This window comes from Lipophrys pholis, assembly GCF_963383615.2.
Source record: "Lipophrys pholis genome assembly, chromosome: 21".
Taxonomy (NCBI): domain Eukaryota; kingdom Metazoa; phylum Chordata; class Actinopteri; order Blenniiformes; family Blenniidae; genus Lipophrys; species Lipophrys pholis.
In genome coordinates, this window is record NC_137649.1 from 23,220,591 (window position 1) to 23,238,085 (window position 17,495).

Below are 17,495 nucleotides of genomic sequence, written 5' to 3' on the forward strand. Positions count from 1 at the left end.
GTAAAGTCCATTTTAAATGAAGAACATGAGTGTGAGGAAGCTGCTGCAGAGGCCTTATGTAACGCGTGTCTGCGACTTGCCTGAGTGGCCAGTGGCTGCAGTGTTTAACCTTCTCCCCAGCGAGCGGCCTCGGGTCGGAGTGCTTACATAAGCCGGCCGGCCGCCGCCCAGCCGGGCCCGCTGCTCGGGCTGCCGTCTATTTTTACACACAGAGTTCCCAGTAATAGCTCAGCGGGCGCTCCAGTGCAGCCGCCGTGACCCGGACGCCACAGCAACTCTTCTAATGCAGGCAACAATCGTTTAAAGGTTCACACATGGCAACCTGTTCTTTAACGCCGTCCAGCCGTTTTAATTCAAGTCAAAGTTTCAGAGACGCTGCTCAGCGGCGAGTCGGTTGGCCGATGGTCTCTCCTTTTGGTGAGACGCACGTGGCTCTACAGCCTCTCCAGAGCGGCTCCCTGTAGATTTCACAAAGGTCAATGAACATTTTTATCTCTCTGTTACTGTCGCCAATGAAGGTTGGGTGAGGCTATGTTTTAGTATTTATTTATTTTATTTATTTATTTTTATTTATTTATTTATTTATTTTTGTTTGTTTGTTTATTTATTTATATGGTAAGTAACTAAATTAATTATTTAAAATTAATTATTTGAAAAAATATGTACTTTATTTTTTTTATTTATTGATTGATTGATTGATTTATTTATTTATAGGTTAGGTAACAAAATTTATTATTTAAAATGATTTATTTGAAAAAATATGTATTGTATTTATTTATTTATTGGTAAATAATTAAATAAGTGGATAAATAAATGATCAAAAATTAATGATCTTAATATTTCTTCTATTTATCTATGTGTTTATTTATTTACAAATCAATACCCAAATAAATTAATTATTTGAAATGAATAATTATAATAATTTCTTCATTTATTAACAACTGTGAATAAATATTTTATAAATTAATATTTGGTTTGTAAATAAATCATAAATTATTGATTTGCATTATTATAGTGTTTTTATAAATAGCATAGAGGTAAAAACATAATTTCCGGACTATTGAGCACCTGAATATGAGCCGAACCCGCGAATTTTAAAAAGAAAACAAAAGAAAGTTCAGAGTTCCGTGATGCACATGAACGCATCACCCATGTGTTGGCGGCATGATGCTTGTTGACCCGTAAAAATCCATAAAATGTCTGCGGATTGTTGCGTCCTGAGTTATAATATAATGAGAAAACAGCCTCACGAGGATTACAGTTTGACTTTGTAAATGTGTATTTCTATTTTAGTTCACTTCCTCTGAAAAGCAGCACAGATTTGACACAATGCTGCTCTGACGTCTTCATTCCTGAGCGCGTCTTTAAAAACCAAATTACAACCAACACCTGCGGAATTCTGTTCTGAGTGTCAATCAGTGCACTGAACGTCTGCGCCTCTCTGCCTCCTGTCCTCAGCCGACATGGGCTTCGCCAGACTCTTCAACTCGCCCCTCAAGCCGCTGGCGGACCTCGACCCCGTGGTGGTCACCTTCTGGTACCGAGCCCCCGAACTGCTGCTGGGGGCCCGACACTACACCAAGGCTATCGGTGAGGGAGTGAACCAGTGAGTGAGTGAGTCAGTGAGTGAGTCAGTGAGTCAGTAAGTGAGTGAGTCAGTGAGTCAGTGGGTGAGTGGGTGGGTGGGTGTGTCCTATAGTCCCTCCTGTCTCCTAATAGTGCACCCAGTGACTCAGGAAAAAAATCTGTTATAGTTCGTCAAAGTGACTGAAACAAGTTGCTGACCAAGCAATTCCTGAATCATCAGCAGCTGATGATGAAGTCACTGTGGGTAGAAAAACAACCGTTGTCTAGCTTTAACATTCTGAGCTGATGAGCGCCACGCCCAGATTATCCATTCATCCTTCTGCTTCCTGGTCACTTTGTGGAAACCTGCTCTGAAGGACCTTCAGCTTCTGGTGTAGGACTCAGTGGAGTCACTCCTGAGTACACTCCTGTACTACGACGCTGGATTTTCTCTTATCCAGATAACTTCAGGATTACCTCTGGTTTTCCGTGCTACGGCGCTCGCTCACTTCTCACCAGGATGTTTTTATTCTTTTAATGAGGTTCATGATCTCACCTGACAGACCTGCAGAATCTCCTTACTCCTGTCGTCACGGTGATGAATTAAGTAAAAGAAGATCAGTGAGGAAGTTCAGCCTGAAAAGTTTCTGCTGGAATAAAGTGAAACTGAGTGATCACAGTGCGTCTATATCACCGTATTAATATCGTATAATCTGATGAAGTCACGCAATAACAAGTCTGTGTGTGTGTGTGTTTGTGTGTGTGTGTGTGTGTGTGTGTGTGTGTGTGTGTGTGTGTGTGTGTGTGTGTGTGTGTGTGTGTGTGTGTGTGTGTGTGTGTGTGTGTGTGTGTGTGTGTGTGTGTGTGTGTGTGTGTGTGTGTGTGTGTGTGCGCTGCAGATATTTGGGCTATCGGCTGCATCTTCGCGGAGCTGCTGACATCGGAGCCGATCTTTCACTGCCGGCAGGAAGACATCAAGACCAGTAACCCGTTTCATCACGACCAGCTGGACCGGATCTTCAGCGTCATGGGCTTCCCCGCAGGTCTGTGCTTCACACACACACCCACACACACACACACACACACACACACACACACACACACACACACACACATACAAGATTCCAGTTTTTTTCTATTTTTAATCAAACTCAGGAATCGTGCAGCCGAACTCTGTCTGCCTCCTGTCACCGTGTGCGTTTGATTGTGTGTGTTTTGTTGATTGTTGTTTTTTTGTTTACCTCAGATAAAGACTGGGAGGACATCAGGAAGATGCCCGAGTACCCGACGCTGCAGAAGGACTTCCGGAGGACGACGTGAGCGAGCGCCGAGTGTTGTGAGAAACCGCCGAGCGCCGTGAGCGGACGGCTATAAAGACGCTTCTTTTTTCCTTTCTTTTATTTCTTATCCTGCAGGTATGCAAACAGCAGCCTAATCAAATACATGGAGAAGCATAAAGTCAAACCTGACAGCAAAGTGTTCCTGCTGGTGAGTCCACGCCTCCGAACAACAACAACAACAACAACAACAACACGTTGCAGGCGACAGCTTTCCCCACCTTGAGTCTGTCGTTTGTTTTCAGTCGTTGTTTTTTGTTTTGTTTTGCTCTCCCTCAGCTCCAGAAACTCCTCACAATGGACCCCACCAATAGAATCACGTCGGAGCAGGCGCTGCAGGACCCCTACTTCCTGGAGGACCCGCTACCGACCACCGAGTGAGTCCCACTGCACGTTACTCACCCTGTCCATCCATCCCTCTTTATCCACCTCAGAGTCTCACGGTCCTGATCTGATCCCAGTAACAGTGAAGGCAGGTTCACCTGGACAGGTGAGCAGGACACACACACACACACACACACACGCACACACACTGGGAATCGAACCGAGCGACGAGTCGACAGTGCAAAGCGCCACGCCGCCGTCGAGCCTGCCGGGTTGTGTTTTGCGGAGTGAGGTGTGTGTGTGTGTGTGTGTGACACGGCGCTCTCCGTCTGCTCCTCAGTGTGTTCGCCGGCTGTCAGATCCCCTACCCCAAACGAGAGTTTCTCAACGAGGACGAGCCGGAGGAGAAAACCGAAAAGGTAAAGTTTTCCTCTCGAGTCCCGACGGGGAGGAGGCTTTTAAACGTGACGCCATGAAGCGGAAACGTGGATTATTTTTCAATAACGGCGGGTCGGAGACATTTAGTGCAGGACTGACGTCATGGCGTCCATGATCAGACCCGCTGGACAATAATATACAATAAAAGAGCTATTAAATTAAAAAGATCATTCAGTAGTACTAACATTAACACAGTAGCGGAGGATCACAACATACTTAACATACTTACATACTTAACATGGCAGCAGACAGGTAGAAATAATAAATAGGTGTAAAATCTGAATTTAATTTAATTTAATTTAGGCTCAATCCAGCAAGAGGAAGGCGACTTGCATGCAGCTGGAAATTAAATGCAAGAACATCATTCAGAGTGATCATTATTATAGGAGTCATTTGAAATGTGATCATCAACACTCAATAAAATACTACAGTTAACACACACACACACACACACACACACACACACACACACACACACACACACACACACACACGAGATTAGACTGGCTGATATGAGGAGCTTCGACTGTCACGTCACCGTTGACAGCTGTGGGAGCCGTGGTTCAGTGCAAAAATAGTTTTACGGAAACTTTAGCTGTGGGTAGAACTGCAGCACCATCTACTGGTGACAGAATATATAGCGGCCCGATCAGAGGATGGAGGCTGGTGTCTTTAAATGGTTCAACACTTCCTCCTGGTCTCGTTGGTCCAGGAATCATGAATCTGGTCGTGTCGGTGAAGCAGGTGTGTTTGATGCGTTTTCCCAGACACTAAAGTACTGCGACGATCAGTAATAAATCGTCTCCCTGGCGGCTTCAGTTATTTTTGCAGTAGTAGTAAATCACCGTGCGGACCCAGCCGTGACTTTGCCGGAGGCGGGGTCACGCTGCACGCACTCAAGCAAAGTGCAGCGGGCGGCTGACCTTCGTATGGCAGTTCCTGTGTGCACCCGGAACAGAACGCATTGGGGGGGGTGGGGGGGGTGGGGGTGGCGGGTGGGGGGGTGGGGGGGGGAACCATCGTTGTGTAAACAGACAAAAACAATCTAAATGAGTCGTCTGTCCATACGAATATCCACATACTCCCATTGTTAATGATTATAAAGTATTGTTCTCTGCCTTATAAGATAATCCTTATGAAGGATTAACTCACACACACACACACACACACACACACGCACACACACACACACACACACACACACACACACACACGCACACACACACACACACCTGTCGGGCTTCCACGCTGAGCCCGAAGTTATCCGCTAATAAGGTTTCAGACTCCGACGAAATTTGCAGAGTTTAAGCTGAAAGTCATGAGAGGCTCGTGCTCTGTTGGTTCTGTCACATGAGGAGCGCGCGCACACACACACACACACACACACACACACACACACACACACACACACACACACACACACACACCGTCACAGTTTGGCGACCTGCTGATGACGAAATGATCAAAACACATTTCTGTTTTACAAACGAGAGCAGAACTCAGAAAAGATGGTTTTCTTATGAAGTTCCTCGACCAGAATCCACAAGGGAACGATTTAGATCATTAGGATCCAGTTTTAATTGTTGATGTACATTTTTAATACTATATATACTGTATAATATTTTTTAATACCTTAGCAGTACCTACGATCAGTGGAAATGAGTGGTGAGGGTCTGGTTTTGGTTTATTGGTTTATTCTCTGTGCAGAAGTGAGACTTTTTTGTGGGAAGAATATTTTAAAGACATTTTCTGGTAGAGTAACTTTAAAGTTTAAAGTACCAGAGGAAGTGTACGTCGACATCCTTCGCTGCAGCCCGTTCAGCGTTTCAGGTGAACAAGTGACTTGTGTGAACAGTGTGTGTGTGTGTGTGTGTGTGTGTGTGTGTGTGTGTGTGTGTGTGTGTGTGTGTGTGTGTGTGTGTGTGCAGAACCAGACTCAGCAGCACCAGCAGACCACAGGCCAGACCCAGACCCAGAACCAGCAGCAGGCCGCCTCCCAGCAGAGCTCGGCTCAAACCAACGGCGCCGCCGGGGCTGGCGGCGGCGGGGGCGGGGGCGGGGGTGGGGGGGGTCATCAGCACAGCCAGGACCAGGGGCCCCCCAACAAGAAACCTCGTATCGGCACCTCTGGGGCCTCAGGCACGGGAGTACTGCAGTCAGAGTACCAGGTCAGTGTGTGTGTGTGTGTGTGTGTGGGTGTGGGTGTGGGTGTGGGTGTGGGTGTGTGTGTGGGTGTGTGTGTGTGTGTGTGGGTGTGTGTCCATGGATCCTGATTGAGATGTAATAGAATCTTTAGATGTATCTTCACTAACGAAAGTTGACCGAGGAGGTTTTGTTTTCATCTGCTTGTATTTATTTACTGATTTGTATGTATTCTACCAACTTTTTGCAAAAACTATAAACCCGAATTACTTGAAATCTTCAGGAATGATTTGTCATCGTCCAAGGACCGGTCCATTAGATTCTGGGACGTTAACACCTAACAGTTTCTGAATAAATCACAAGAAACTACAAAAGAAAATCCCCATACAAAGCGAATGAGAGAGGCACCTCATGGAGGAGATCGAAGGAGATCAGCGCCTGTTGCCATGGAGACGCTCCCCGCTCAGTGTTTCACACGGCGATGTAGCCACCTGACATGCTAGTTAGCATCGATATGAGCTAACGGCTAACATGCCAATACTCAAAAACAAATGTGGGGTGAGTGAAGTTCTGCGCTCTACCGAGTGTAGCTCTAGTTGATGTATGGTGAGAGAGAGAGAGAGAGAGAGAGAGAGAGAGAGAGAGAGAGAGTTTAGATGGAAATGTAGACTGCTCTCACTCAATTAAATTAAAAAAGACAAAAAGCCTGAACGTTGTTATTTTGCATGCTGAGTGTCGTTCAGTCAGCGACTGAAGAGAAAAACAACAACAACAACAACAACAACAACAACATTACACACATTCCCCCCCCAAATTTTTTTTTTAAAAACAGGAAACGGGGGAAAATAAGAGGAAGCAAAAGCAACAACAGTGATGAAACACAAAAGACTGAGAACGTGGGAAACACACAAACACAATACCCGGGACCTGAGCAGCAGCTTCTTAAGACCCGTGTGATCGCCGACTTGTGATTCATTGTTCAGTAAATATAGAGTGAACTTCATTTCAAAATAAAAATAAACCTGCTTTCTGGGTAATCCCGTTATTCAGCTGCACAACCTGATCCGTTGCGTGAAAAACAGGAACACAAGGCAGAACTGTGAAATGATAAGAAAGGAGAAACTTTAAGACAGTGAGTCCCAAAGTAGTGGTGGTGGTGGTGGCGCCCTCTCGAGGGCGCGCAGTGCCATTGCAGGGGGGACATGGTAAGAATGAATGAAAAAATGAATGCTTGGACGCTGCCAGCATAATGGACCGGCTCTTCACTGGGTGAACACAAAGCAGAAGATGAAGCGTTGCTGAATATGCTTCCAAAATAAAATAAATAATAATAAAAATAATCCTGCTCCACCTAACATGATCACACTGTTCACGTGCTTGAAATTTACACCGACGGCAAAGATTACTGCTCCACGGTAAAACAGAGAAGGTGGTTAAAAGAGGTTGTAGTTTATTTTATTTTCATGTTTTTTTAGGTTTTTTTATATATATGTGGACTTAAGAGTCTGCAATAAAGATTGATTTGATTATTGGAGTTTACTTTTTTATTTGTATTTTTTTTTACAAAAGTTGAGGTGTGACATACACTGTGGAGTTTGAAAAAGAAAAAAGAGAAGAAAAAAGAAAGAAAAAAGGAAATAAAGAGAAAAAGAAAAGGAAAAAAGACAAAAAGGTAAAAGGAAGTAGTTTATGGAACGCAACTTCAGAAAGAAGTAAAAGCGTCAGGAACTCTTAAGTATGAAAATTCGATCTGGACATAAATAAATGTGAGATATAAACATGAAAATGATGGTTTTGTATTTCTGTATACTAAATACTTTACATAAAATGCACCAAAATATGTGTAAAACTGTAAATATTTCGAAGGTTGGACATTAACAAAATAAGAGACATGTGAAGTGTTTGTGAGGAACTGATCTTCTCTTCAGACTGTCGGACTGGAGGTTTTTGTGTTTATTGTTTTTTTTAAATTTCTAGTTTAGTCGTATGAAGTGAATTAGAAAAAGAAAAACAAACGTTTGTTTTCACACTTTGTTTCCTGTGGCGCTCAGCACTCCGGCTCCCGCCTCGGCTACCAGAGCAACGTGGGAGGCTCCGCCCAGCCCCAGAGCACCATGGGATACTCGTCCTCCACCCAGCAGAGCTCGCAGTACTCCCACCAGACCCACCGCTACTAAGGCTCTCCTGCTCCGTCTCCTCAACCAGCAGGGGGGGCCATCGCCCTCCCCTCCCCCCTCCACCATCCCCCCTCCCCCACCCACCGTCCAATCCATCTCATCACTCCCAAACAGGAAACAGTTCACATGTTCCGCCTCGCCGGGCCGCGGCGGCGAACCGAGGGACCGACAGACACTACGTGACGGAGGAAGGACTGCGACTGTGTTTCATACGTGTACATTATACTGCACTTTTAGTTTTTTAGTTTTTCTGTTTGATTTGTTTTCTCTCGCTAACGTGACTCCGATGATGTCATGATAAATACGGTCACACGCGGAAGCGGGAAAAATCAAAAGCTCAGTTCCACGACTTTCTACGTTTGGACGGGATCAGGGCTCACGTCTGGACTCGCCGCTGCGTTAACGCCCCTCCCCCGACAACACGGCAGCTTCTGGAGGTCAAAGGTCGACGTGCGACCGTGACGCCGTCCGATCGTCCGTCGATCACTTTATAAACAACGAGCGCATCTCGTACAGGGCAGCTAACTAACGGCACTACAAACCCCGACCCCCCCAACAGGTAGGAGTGTGTGTGTGTGTGTGTGTGTGTGTGTGTGTGTGTGTGTGTGTGTGTGTGTGTGTGTGTGTGTGTGTGTGTGTGTGTGTGTGTGTGTGTGTGTGTGTGTGTGTGTGTGTGTGTGTGTGTGTTTTTTATTGTGTTTATTTTGTTTCATTCTCTAGACCTGCACTGACCGCCGGACCATCTGTAGAGAGCTGGAACAAACTGGGTGAGTTTAGTCTTCCTCTTCTCTTCCTCTCCTCTTCCTCTCCTCTTCAGCTTCTCCTCTTCCTCTCTTATTCAGCTTTTCAACTTCCTCTCCTCTTCCTCTTCTCTTCCTCTCCTCTTCCTCTCCTCTTCAGCTTCTCCTCTTCCTTGCCTCTCTCTCCCCTTCCTCTTTTCCTCTCTCGCTTTCTCTTCCTCTTCCTCTTCTCTTCCTCTCCCTCCTCTTCTCCTCTTCCTGTCCTTACCTCTGCCCTTCTCTTTATCCTCTCCTCTTCCTCTCCATGCCCTGTATTCTTCCTCCTCTCTGCTTCCTCTCCTCTTCCTTACCTCTCTCTCATCTTCCTCCCCTCATCCTTTACCTCTTCTTTTCCTGTTTTTCTCCTCTTCCTTCCCTCTCCTCTTCCTGTCCTCTTCCTCTTTCTCTCCTCTTCTTCTTCTCTCCCTTTCTTCCTTCAGATGAAAGTTGTGCTTCTTTCTTTTTTCTCATCTTGGATTTCATTTCAGACTTTCACAGCAGCAGTTGTGTCTTCATGCTTTTCCGTTCACAGCAAACTGACTGAAACAGAGAGCCTCTGTCCGATGAAGAAACACCGACCCCTGCAGGCTGGACACAGAACTGCACCTCCTTCAGACCCGCTTCCTCCTGTTCAGGCTCACAGTTCGATCCAACCACTGGAACCAGCCGCCACCAGACCTGTCAGGATCATGTGTGAGCTGCATCCGGTGGTGACGACGATGATGATGATGATGTTGATGATGATGATGATGATGATGATGATGATGATGATGAGTCCAGTTGTGAAGGAAGGTTTTTTGCAGGAATTTATTTTTTCCCCCGTCTGAAAATCAAATCCACGTCTTTGTCGCGATGCCAGGCTGCCGGGTTTGGAGAGACGGTCCGGTGGGTTTAAAGTTGCACTAACTGATTTGTCGAGAAGGAGCAGAGAAAACAGGCCCGTTGATCTTTGAAAGGTCCCGTATCGTACAAACATTCATTCTGTGATGGTTTTCTAACAGTAACACGTGTCTGCATCTCCTCTACGAGGCCCCAGAGGTGAAGAAAGTCCATCATCTCCCTCACTCGCTCCACTTTGTAGCGAATGTCCGCTCGTACAGGCGATTCTGCCATTGTTCCCTTCATGACATCACGTGGGGAGATAACCTCCCCCTCTGGTAGAGGGTACTCACTTTGACCCTCCCACAGGTAGAACAGCTCTGTCCTCTAAAAATATAAGCTTCTCTTCTCGCAAACGCCACAGCTCATTAGCATTTAAAGGTATAGACACAGAAACCGCCTGTTCTCTCAGTAGAGCTCATGAGAGGGACTTTTAGACTGAAATTCAGGACCAAGGCTGGATTTGTGGAGATAAACTTTGAATACAATGTGAGATTGTTGAAAAATGGCGTAATAGGGGACCTTTAAAGCTCCGACTGTTTTTTCATGTTGCACATTGTTGTTTTTTTTACACTTTTGATTAAGATACTTTCAATAATATGAAAATATTACGAATGGAGAAAGTAGAGGCCTTAAAAAAAAGTCTAATAAAACATTTCTTTATTGTGCCACGACTCACAGATATTTAAAACAAAACAGAAGAAGAATAATTGTTTTCTTAGTGCCCCCCCCCCCCCCCCCCCCGGATGTGTGTCTGCTGAGGAACAAACAATGGAAACGTGTCACAGTTTTCACTGTTTATCGACAGAGCAACGCGTCGCCACCAGTGTTACAGATCTAGGACTCTTAGCTTTAGCATTAGCGCCATTCAAGCCAGTAGCAGCTCTGTTGCTGCTGGACCAGAATCCAGTTTACCTCATTAGTCCTGAAGTGACTGTAACGTAACACGAGCATGTGATTAGCATGGTTAGCGTCTCCTCTGAAGATTCTCTTCTGCTGTCTTCATCCAGATTATAGAGCATCTTCTTCCTCTAACATCAGATTATAGAGCGTCCTCCTCTAACATCAGATTATAGAGCATATTCACCCTCTAACATCCAGATTATAGAGCATCTTCTTCCTATAACATCAGATTATAGAGCATCTTCATCCTCTAACATTCAGATTATAGAGCATCTTCCTCCTCTGACATCAGATTATAGAGCATCTTCTTCCTATAATATCAGATTATAGAGCATCTTCCTCCCCTGACATCAGATTATAGAGCATCTTCTTCTTTATAACATCCAGATTATAGAGCATCTTCCTCCTCTGCCATCAGATTATAGAGCATCTTCATCCTCTAACATCCAGATTATAGAGCACCTTCCTCATCTGACATCAGATTATAGAGCATCTTCTTTCTATAACATCAGATTATAGAGCATCCTCATCCTCTAACATCCAGATTATAGAGCATCTCCCCCTCTGACATCAGATTATAGAGCATCTTCCCCTCTAACATCAGATTATAGAGCATCTTCATCCTCTAACACCCAGATCATAGAGCATCTTCCTCCTCTAACATCAGATTATAGAGCATCTTCCTCCTCTGACATCAGATTATAGAGCATCTTCCCCCTCTGACATCAGATTATAGAGCATCTTCATCCTCTAACATCAGATTATAGAGCATCTTCATCCTCTAACATCCAGATTATAGAGCATCTTCCTCCACAGATTATAGTATAGCTTGTGGTGTGCAGCGCCCCCTGTCACTGCTTCAGTATGACACACTGGTGGAGCAGCTTCAGTTTGTGCAGCGTTAAACAGCAGACGGACAAACCCCAGCAGGTGTGTGTGTGTGTGTGTGTGTGTGTGTGTGTGTGTGTGTGTGTGTGTGTGTGTGTGTGTGTGTGTGTGTGTGTGTGTGTGTGTGTGTGTGTGTGTGTGTGTGTCAGTCTCTCCTATGCAAACAGACTACAGACTTTAAGATGTGCTGAGTTTGCGGGTTTGAGAAGATTTGTATGTCGGACGTGTTTTTCATCTGCTTTTGTTTTTCTACTTTTTGTTCCCCACAGCGTTTGTAAATGTACCTTAAATGAACTATTGTAAAGAAATGCATATATATATATATATATATGGATACAATCATATTTATTATTATTTCTCCTTCCAAGTATAAATGATACCCGTTGTTTGAAATTCCCTCTGCCTTAACTCCAGTGGGAAGCTGCGTCTCACACACACACACACACACACACACACACACACACACACACACACACACACACACACACACACACACACACACACACACACACACACACACACACACACACAGAGCAGCTTCTCCAGTGATGATGATGATGATGGTTTATGTAGAAGGTGCCTTTTTATTTCTTCTTTATCTTCACCATCAAACTACGACAGACTTTCACTGATTCCAACTCAAACTCTGTAAAAAGCAAAAAAAAAAAAACAACCCGAGATGTTCGGCTCTTCATCGAGGATGAAGAGCCGTTGGTTCTAGGTTGTTCTACGAAGCGCTGCGAGGTTCGGCCGCAGGGTGATGAGGGGATGAGAACGAGAGTTTTAGAATCTTAATAAAGTGTTTTCAACTAAAGGTTGTTTAATGTGGCTTCATTTTGCTTCATGAAGAAACTTTGTGTTTCAGCAGAAAATAATGAAACTAGATGTTGGAAAACATTCCTTCATTCCTTCTCTCTCTTTCTTTCTTTTTCTTCTTTCTTTCATTCCTTCTGTCTCTTTTTTCTTTCTTTCATTGAGCGGTGACAATGGTAGTGACTAGCCATAACCAGCAGGTGGCGGTAGTGCAACGTCACAGATGCGAACTGCCATCGAACCCAAGTGAAGAAGAAGAAGAAGGGAAACAGTCATCAGGGACGACGGTGGGAGACAATGTAGATAGAACCAGCAGATGGCGGTATTGCGACTTTATGGAGCAAACTGGCGCTAAACCCAAAAGAAGAAGAAGAAGAAGACGATCCTGTCCTGAGGACATCGAGGACGGCAGACACGGGGGTAGTGGAGGCGGAGCCTTCACGTCAATGATGGGGGACGTCCCTTTAAATGTCTCCCGATTGCAAGTGTCCAGTATTTCCTCCAGCTTCTGCCCTTTGGCTACTAATCAGCCAACATGGCAACCTGTTGTTTTTCCACGGTCGGTAAATTCGGCTTTACGAATTATACAAATAGTCTCGCTGTCTCCGACGAGCCGTAGCGAAACTTTTTAAAGTGATATTTTCCCGTCTAATATTCCCTCCCTCGTCCTTACGCCTTGTCCTGCTGCTCTGTAGCCGGGGGGGCGGCTCCACGGCCGCAACGTGTCACCTAAAGGTGGGGGGGGATAAATAAATAAACAGAAGAGAAAAAGATAAGCAAAATCTGACCGTAATTACTATGTTTAATAAAAAAATAAATAAAAACACACAAAAAAACTAAGAAATAAACTATTAGAAATAACTTAAATAAAACCATCCCGTAGAAGTGGCTAAAAGGAGGCACCTGAAACGGAGGATCGGATGGAGGTCATCAAACCATCTATAGTAGTGATGGTTATAGTATAGAATCTATACCATAGATGGTTATAGTATAGAATCTATACTATAACCATCTATAGTATGGATGGTTATAGTATAGAATCTATACTATAGATGGTTATAGTATAGAATCTATACCATAGATGGTTATAGTATGGAATCTATACTATAACCGTCTATAGTATGGATGGTTATAGTATAGAATCTATACCATAGATGGTTATAGTATAGAATCTATACTATAACCCTCTATAGTATGGATGGTTATAGTATAGAATCTATACTATAGATGGTTATAGTATAGAATCTATAGCATAGATGGTTATAGTATAGAATCTATACCATAGATGGTTATAGTATAGAATCTATACCATAGATGGTTATGGTATAGATTCTATACTATAACCATCTATAGTATGGATGGTTATAGTATAGAATCTATACTATAACCATCTATAGTATGGATGGTTATAGTATAGAATCTATACTATAGATGGTTATAGTATAGAATCTATACCATAGATGGTTATAGTATAGAATCTATACTATAACCCTCTATAGTATGGATGGTTATAGTATAGAATCTATACTGTAGATGGTTATATTATAGAATCTATACCATAGATGGTTATAGTATAGAATCTATACTATAACCATCTATAGTATGGATGGTTATAGTATAGAATCTATACCATAGATGGTTATAGTATAGATTCTATACTAGAGAAAGTTTTCTCTGCTTCTCTATAGTATAGATGGTTATAGTATAGATTCTATACTATAACCATCTATACTATAGAGAAGCAGAGAAAACTTTCTCAGTTCGACTTGAATCAGCAAAATGTAAAAAAATGTGGAAAAACTGGATTGACCAGATACATGAGAGAAAACTTTACCCACTAAGGACAATGGCATAGAAAGACACCCCCCACCCCCCCGTGTGTGTGTGTGTGTGTGTGTGTGTGTGTGTGTGTGTGTGTGTGTGTGTGTGTGTGTGTGTGTGTGTGTGTGTGTGTGTGTGTGTGTGTGTGTGTGTGTGTGTGTGTGTGTGTGTGTGTGTGTGCACCAGGACATTCCTGGGGATGTGCTCTGCCAGCTCCACGCTGACTCGTCCTGGTTGGGTCGTGGACAAGCCTCAGCTTGGCGTCCCGGTCCCTCCGGCAGCTCCGGCAGCGGAGCCGGATCTGCGCTGCGGCTCGTGGCGTCGCTGCGCAGCTCCCGGGAGATTTACGAGCGACGTGGATCGAGCTGAGAGGAGAATGTGTTGATGCGTACGGTTCCTCCTTCAGGTGCGGCGACTGAACAAACCCCGGCCTCTGGTCCTAAACACACGGACTCTGGAGGTTTCTTATGTTATATTTACACTATATTTATACTGAACTTCGTGAGGTTTGATGTAAAGAGAATAAAAAATGTTAAAAAAGGGAAGTTTGAGTGGTTGTTTAGGCCATTGGTGCACGCAGCAACATGCAAATGATAGTGTGACGAAACGCGATGCTCAACATACCTCAACAGGCCGCGGCAAGACGGGACGTAAACATGATTGATATATAATATGGCCTGACTTTAAATGGGAATAAAACTTAAAGGAAAGAACAGAGTGTGTGTTTCTGCTGCAGCAGTCGAAACACAAAGTGTGTTTACCTGAAGGAAAATATAGATTCAAGAAAGATCTGTCCAATGCTGATTTTAAATGTTTTTGCTGTTGATTTTAATGTTCTTATTGCCCCCCGGTGTTTGTTGGAACACCAGGGGGCAGTGTAGCGGGGGGGCAGTGTAGCGCCAACATTTAAAAAGACTAAGTAAATAAAAATTCAAATAAACCAAGTCAGTGCAGAGCAGCGTATGTAAACAACAACGGGAGAGTTCATACTGCTTGTCCACAGTGACGATCGTCACCGACCAATCAACAGACGGCTGCGTCGTAGCTCCTCCTTATGGACTCGTAAGGAAGTGTTTGGTACCTCAATGGAGGAGTAACCACAAATCGTATCCGTTGGTTACAGTTCTTTCGTCATAGTATGGTATGGTCTAGTTCAGTCCGGTCCGGTCCGGTCCGGTACGGTACGGTACGGTACGGTACGGTATGGCTGGTCCGGTATGGTATGGTCTGGTCTGGTCTGGTCTGGTCTGGTCTGGTACGGTACGGTACGGTACGGTATGGTATGGTCTGGTCTGGTCTGGTCTGGTCTGGTATGGTACTGTACGGTCTGGTACGGTATGGTATGGTATGGTCTGGTATGGTATGGTCTGGTATGGTCTGGTACGGTACGGTCTGGTACGGTATGGTCTGGTATGGTATGGTATGGTATGGTATGGTATGGTATGGTATGGTATGGTACGGTACGGTACGGTATAGTATGGTACGGTACGGTCTGGTACGGTACGGTACGGTATGGTATGGTCTGGTCTGGTCTGGTCTGGTCTGGTCTGGTCTGGTACGGTATGGTATGGTACGGTACGATACGGTCTGGTACGGTATGGTATGGTATGGTATGGTATGGTATGGTATGGTATGGTATGGTATGGTATGGTATGGTATGGTATGGTATGGTACAGCACGTCATGGTATGAAGAGCGAAGCTGGTTTGGTTAGAAACGTGACATTTGAAGATGTTTTTGTTGTTTCTGAGGATCTCAGCCTGTTCCTGCCCGGAGTATCTGAGCCTCCTCGCTCTCCGGCTGCATTCAGAGTGTTTCTGTCCACTGCTCAGGGTCAGTGTGACCTGCGCTGTCTGGAGCTGTGCCATCGCAGGACTCACTCCCAGCCCACGTCCAGTCCTCACACTTTAACAGCAAACCCTGTGAGACAGGTTCTTATTTACAGTCTTTAGTTTTAATGCTTTTTTAAAATACTGATTTCTTTTTCTTTTTGGTTCCTCTGTCGAACACTGTGAGTGCTGATGATAAACTCTTCATCCAGGAGACTTTAAAACTCATCCAGCTGACAGGATGTGGACAAAGATGAGGGTTAGGGTTAGGGTTAGGGTTAGGGTTAGGGTTAGGGTTAGGGTTAGGGTTAGCAACACTGACACTGACATTAACATGACAGTGGAATATTCATATTTGTACCTGGATCTTTATGTTATGATGATCAAAGCTGTTAGTTGTTTCCTGTTTAATACTTTTATTATTATTATTATTATTATTATTATTATTATTATTATTATTATTATTATTATTATTATTATTAATATTATTGTTATTATTATTATTATTATTATTATTATCCCTTCCAGTATCTCCTTTATCCAACACTTTCACACGTTGGTCCAAAAACATTCTATTCAAAGGTTCCTGCTGCATTCAGAATCTGCTGTGTCTGTGTGAGCTGGACTGGCTCCGCCCACACATGCCCATCTTGGGAAGAGGAGGAAGTACTTCCTCTCGTGGTGCCATGTGCCAGAGCAGAGCTGCCTAATTGTGGGAGGAGTCAAAGGGAGGAGCCTACCTTGATTGGGATTGGCTAAACCCCCGATGACACTATATAGGGTTTGATCTCTGATTGGCTGCTTGGAGCAACACACTTTTTAAAACCTGAAACAAGCCAGGGAGAGAGAGGACAGACTGTCTTCACTTCTGGGACGTCAGTCCAGGTATGGGGACGATTAGTACTGCTGGAGAACCTTTAGTCTGTGAATTTTGTGTAATATGACCCCTTTAAAGCTGAAGTATTCCTATTTGCATTTCTTTGAACATATTGAATATCTGTGAACATTTTCCTCTACCTCCTCCCACGTTGCGGCATAATTTATAGTTTTATTCCTAAGTAATATTTAAATGTATTTCTATTTATATATATTACATATATTTATAAATATATAAATAATATAAGGATTTTGTGAGTCCTTTATATCTTTGTTGATTTATGCAGGTGGGGAACATTAAAATGTTCTTTTCCTTTTTCTAATTTACTAATCTCATCTATTTTGGTTGGTTAATATCTGGTTGTTTTAAATATATCATTGTCCAAGAAAAAGAATATTTTGTGTTCCCTTGTGTTTACATACTGTATTCATCGATATGGAGAAGTCACAGTTTCCAACTTCAAAAATTACGTTTCATAAAGTGACAATCAGGATGAGTAGATCAGGGGGATTTTAAAACACGACACCAGCAAGATACCACTTTAAAATGTAATAAAGCCTCTGGTGAGAAACGTCTCCAACGTGTAGAAAGCAGAATTAATGTCAGTTATTAATGTGACGAGCAAGAAGTTTTACGTTTCTCATTTTGACAAACTTTACTTGTAAGCGACCGAGAAAACGAAGCCTCGGAGTAAAGAAATGAGGAATTTCTATTCAGCTGCTT

General features: G+C 43.8%; 1 protein-coding gene across 4 annotated transcripts in view; it reads left to right on the plus strand.

Moving 5' to 3' along the window:
- Positions 1 to 8,063, plus strand: part of cdk19 (cyclin dependent kinase 19) — a 39,359-nt gene extending 31,296 nt beyond the window's left edge. Inside the window, exons 6-13 of one of the 4 annotated variants that reach the window (XM_080490123.1) lie at positions 1,459 to 1,590; positions 2,466 to 2,609; positions 2,813 to 2,882; positions 2,982 to 3,054; positions 3,183 to 3,280; positions 3,568 to 3,646; positions 5,594 to 5,833; positions 7,859 to 8,063. In XM_080490123.1, the coding sequence (XP_080346249.1) occupies positions 1,459 to 1,590; positions 2,466 to 2,609; positions 2,813 to 2,882; positions 2,982 to 3,054; positions 3,183 to 3,280; positions 3,568 to 3,646; positions 5,594 to 5,833; positions 7,859 to 7,984 (962 nt within the window). In that variant the 3' untranslated portion in view covers positions 7,985 to 8,063. The remainder of the gene's footprint in view (positions 1 to 1,458; positions 1,591 to 2,465; positions 2,610 to 2,812; positions 2,883 to 2,981; positions 3,055 to 3,182; positions 3,281 to 3,567; positions 3,647 to 5,593; positions 5,834 to 7,858) is intronic. The other 3 variants (XM_080490125.1, XM_080490124.1, XM_080490126.1) reach the window with 3 other exon arrangements.
- Positions 8,064 to 17,495: the final 9,432 nt, after the last annotated feature.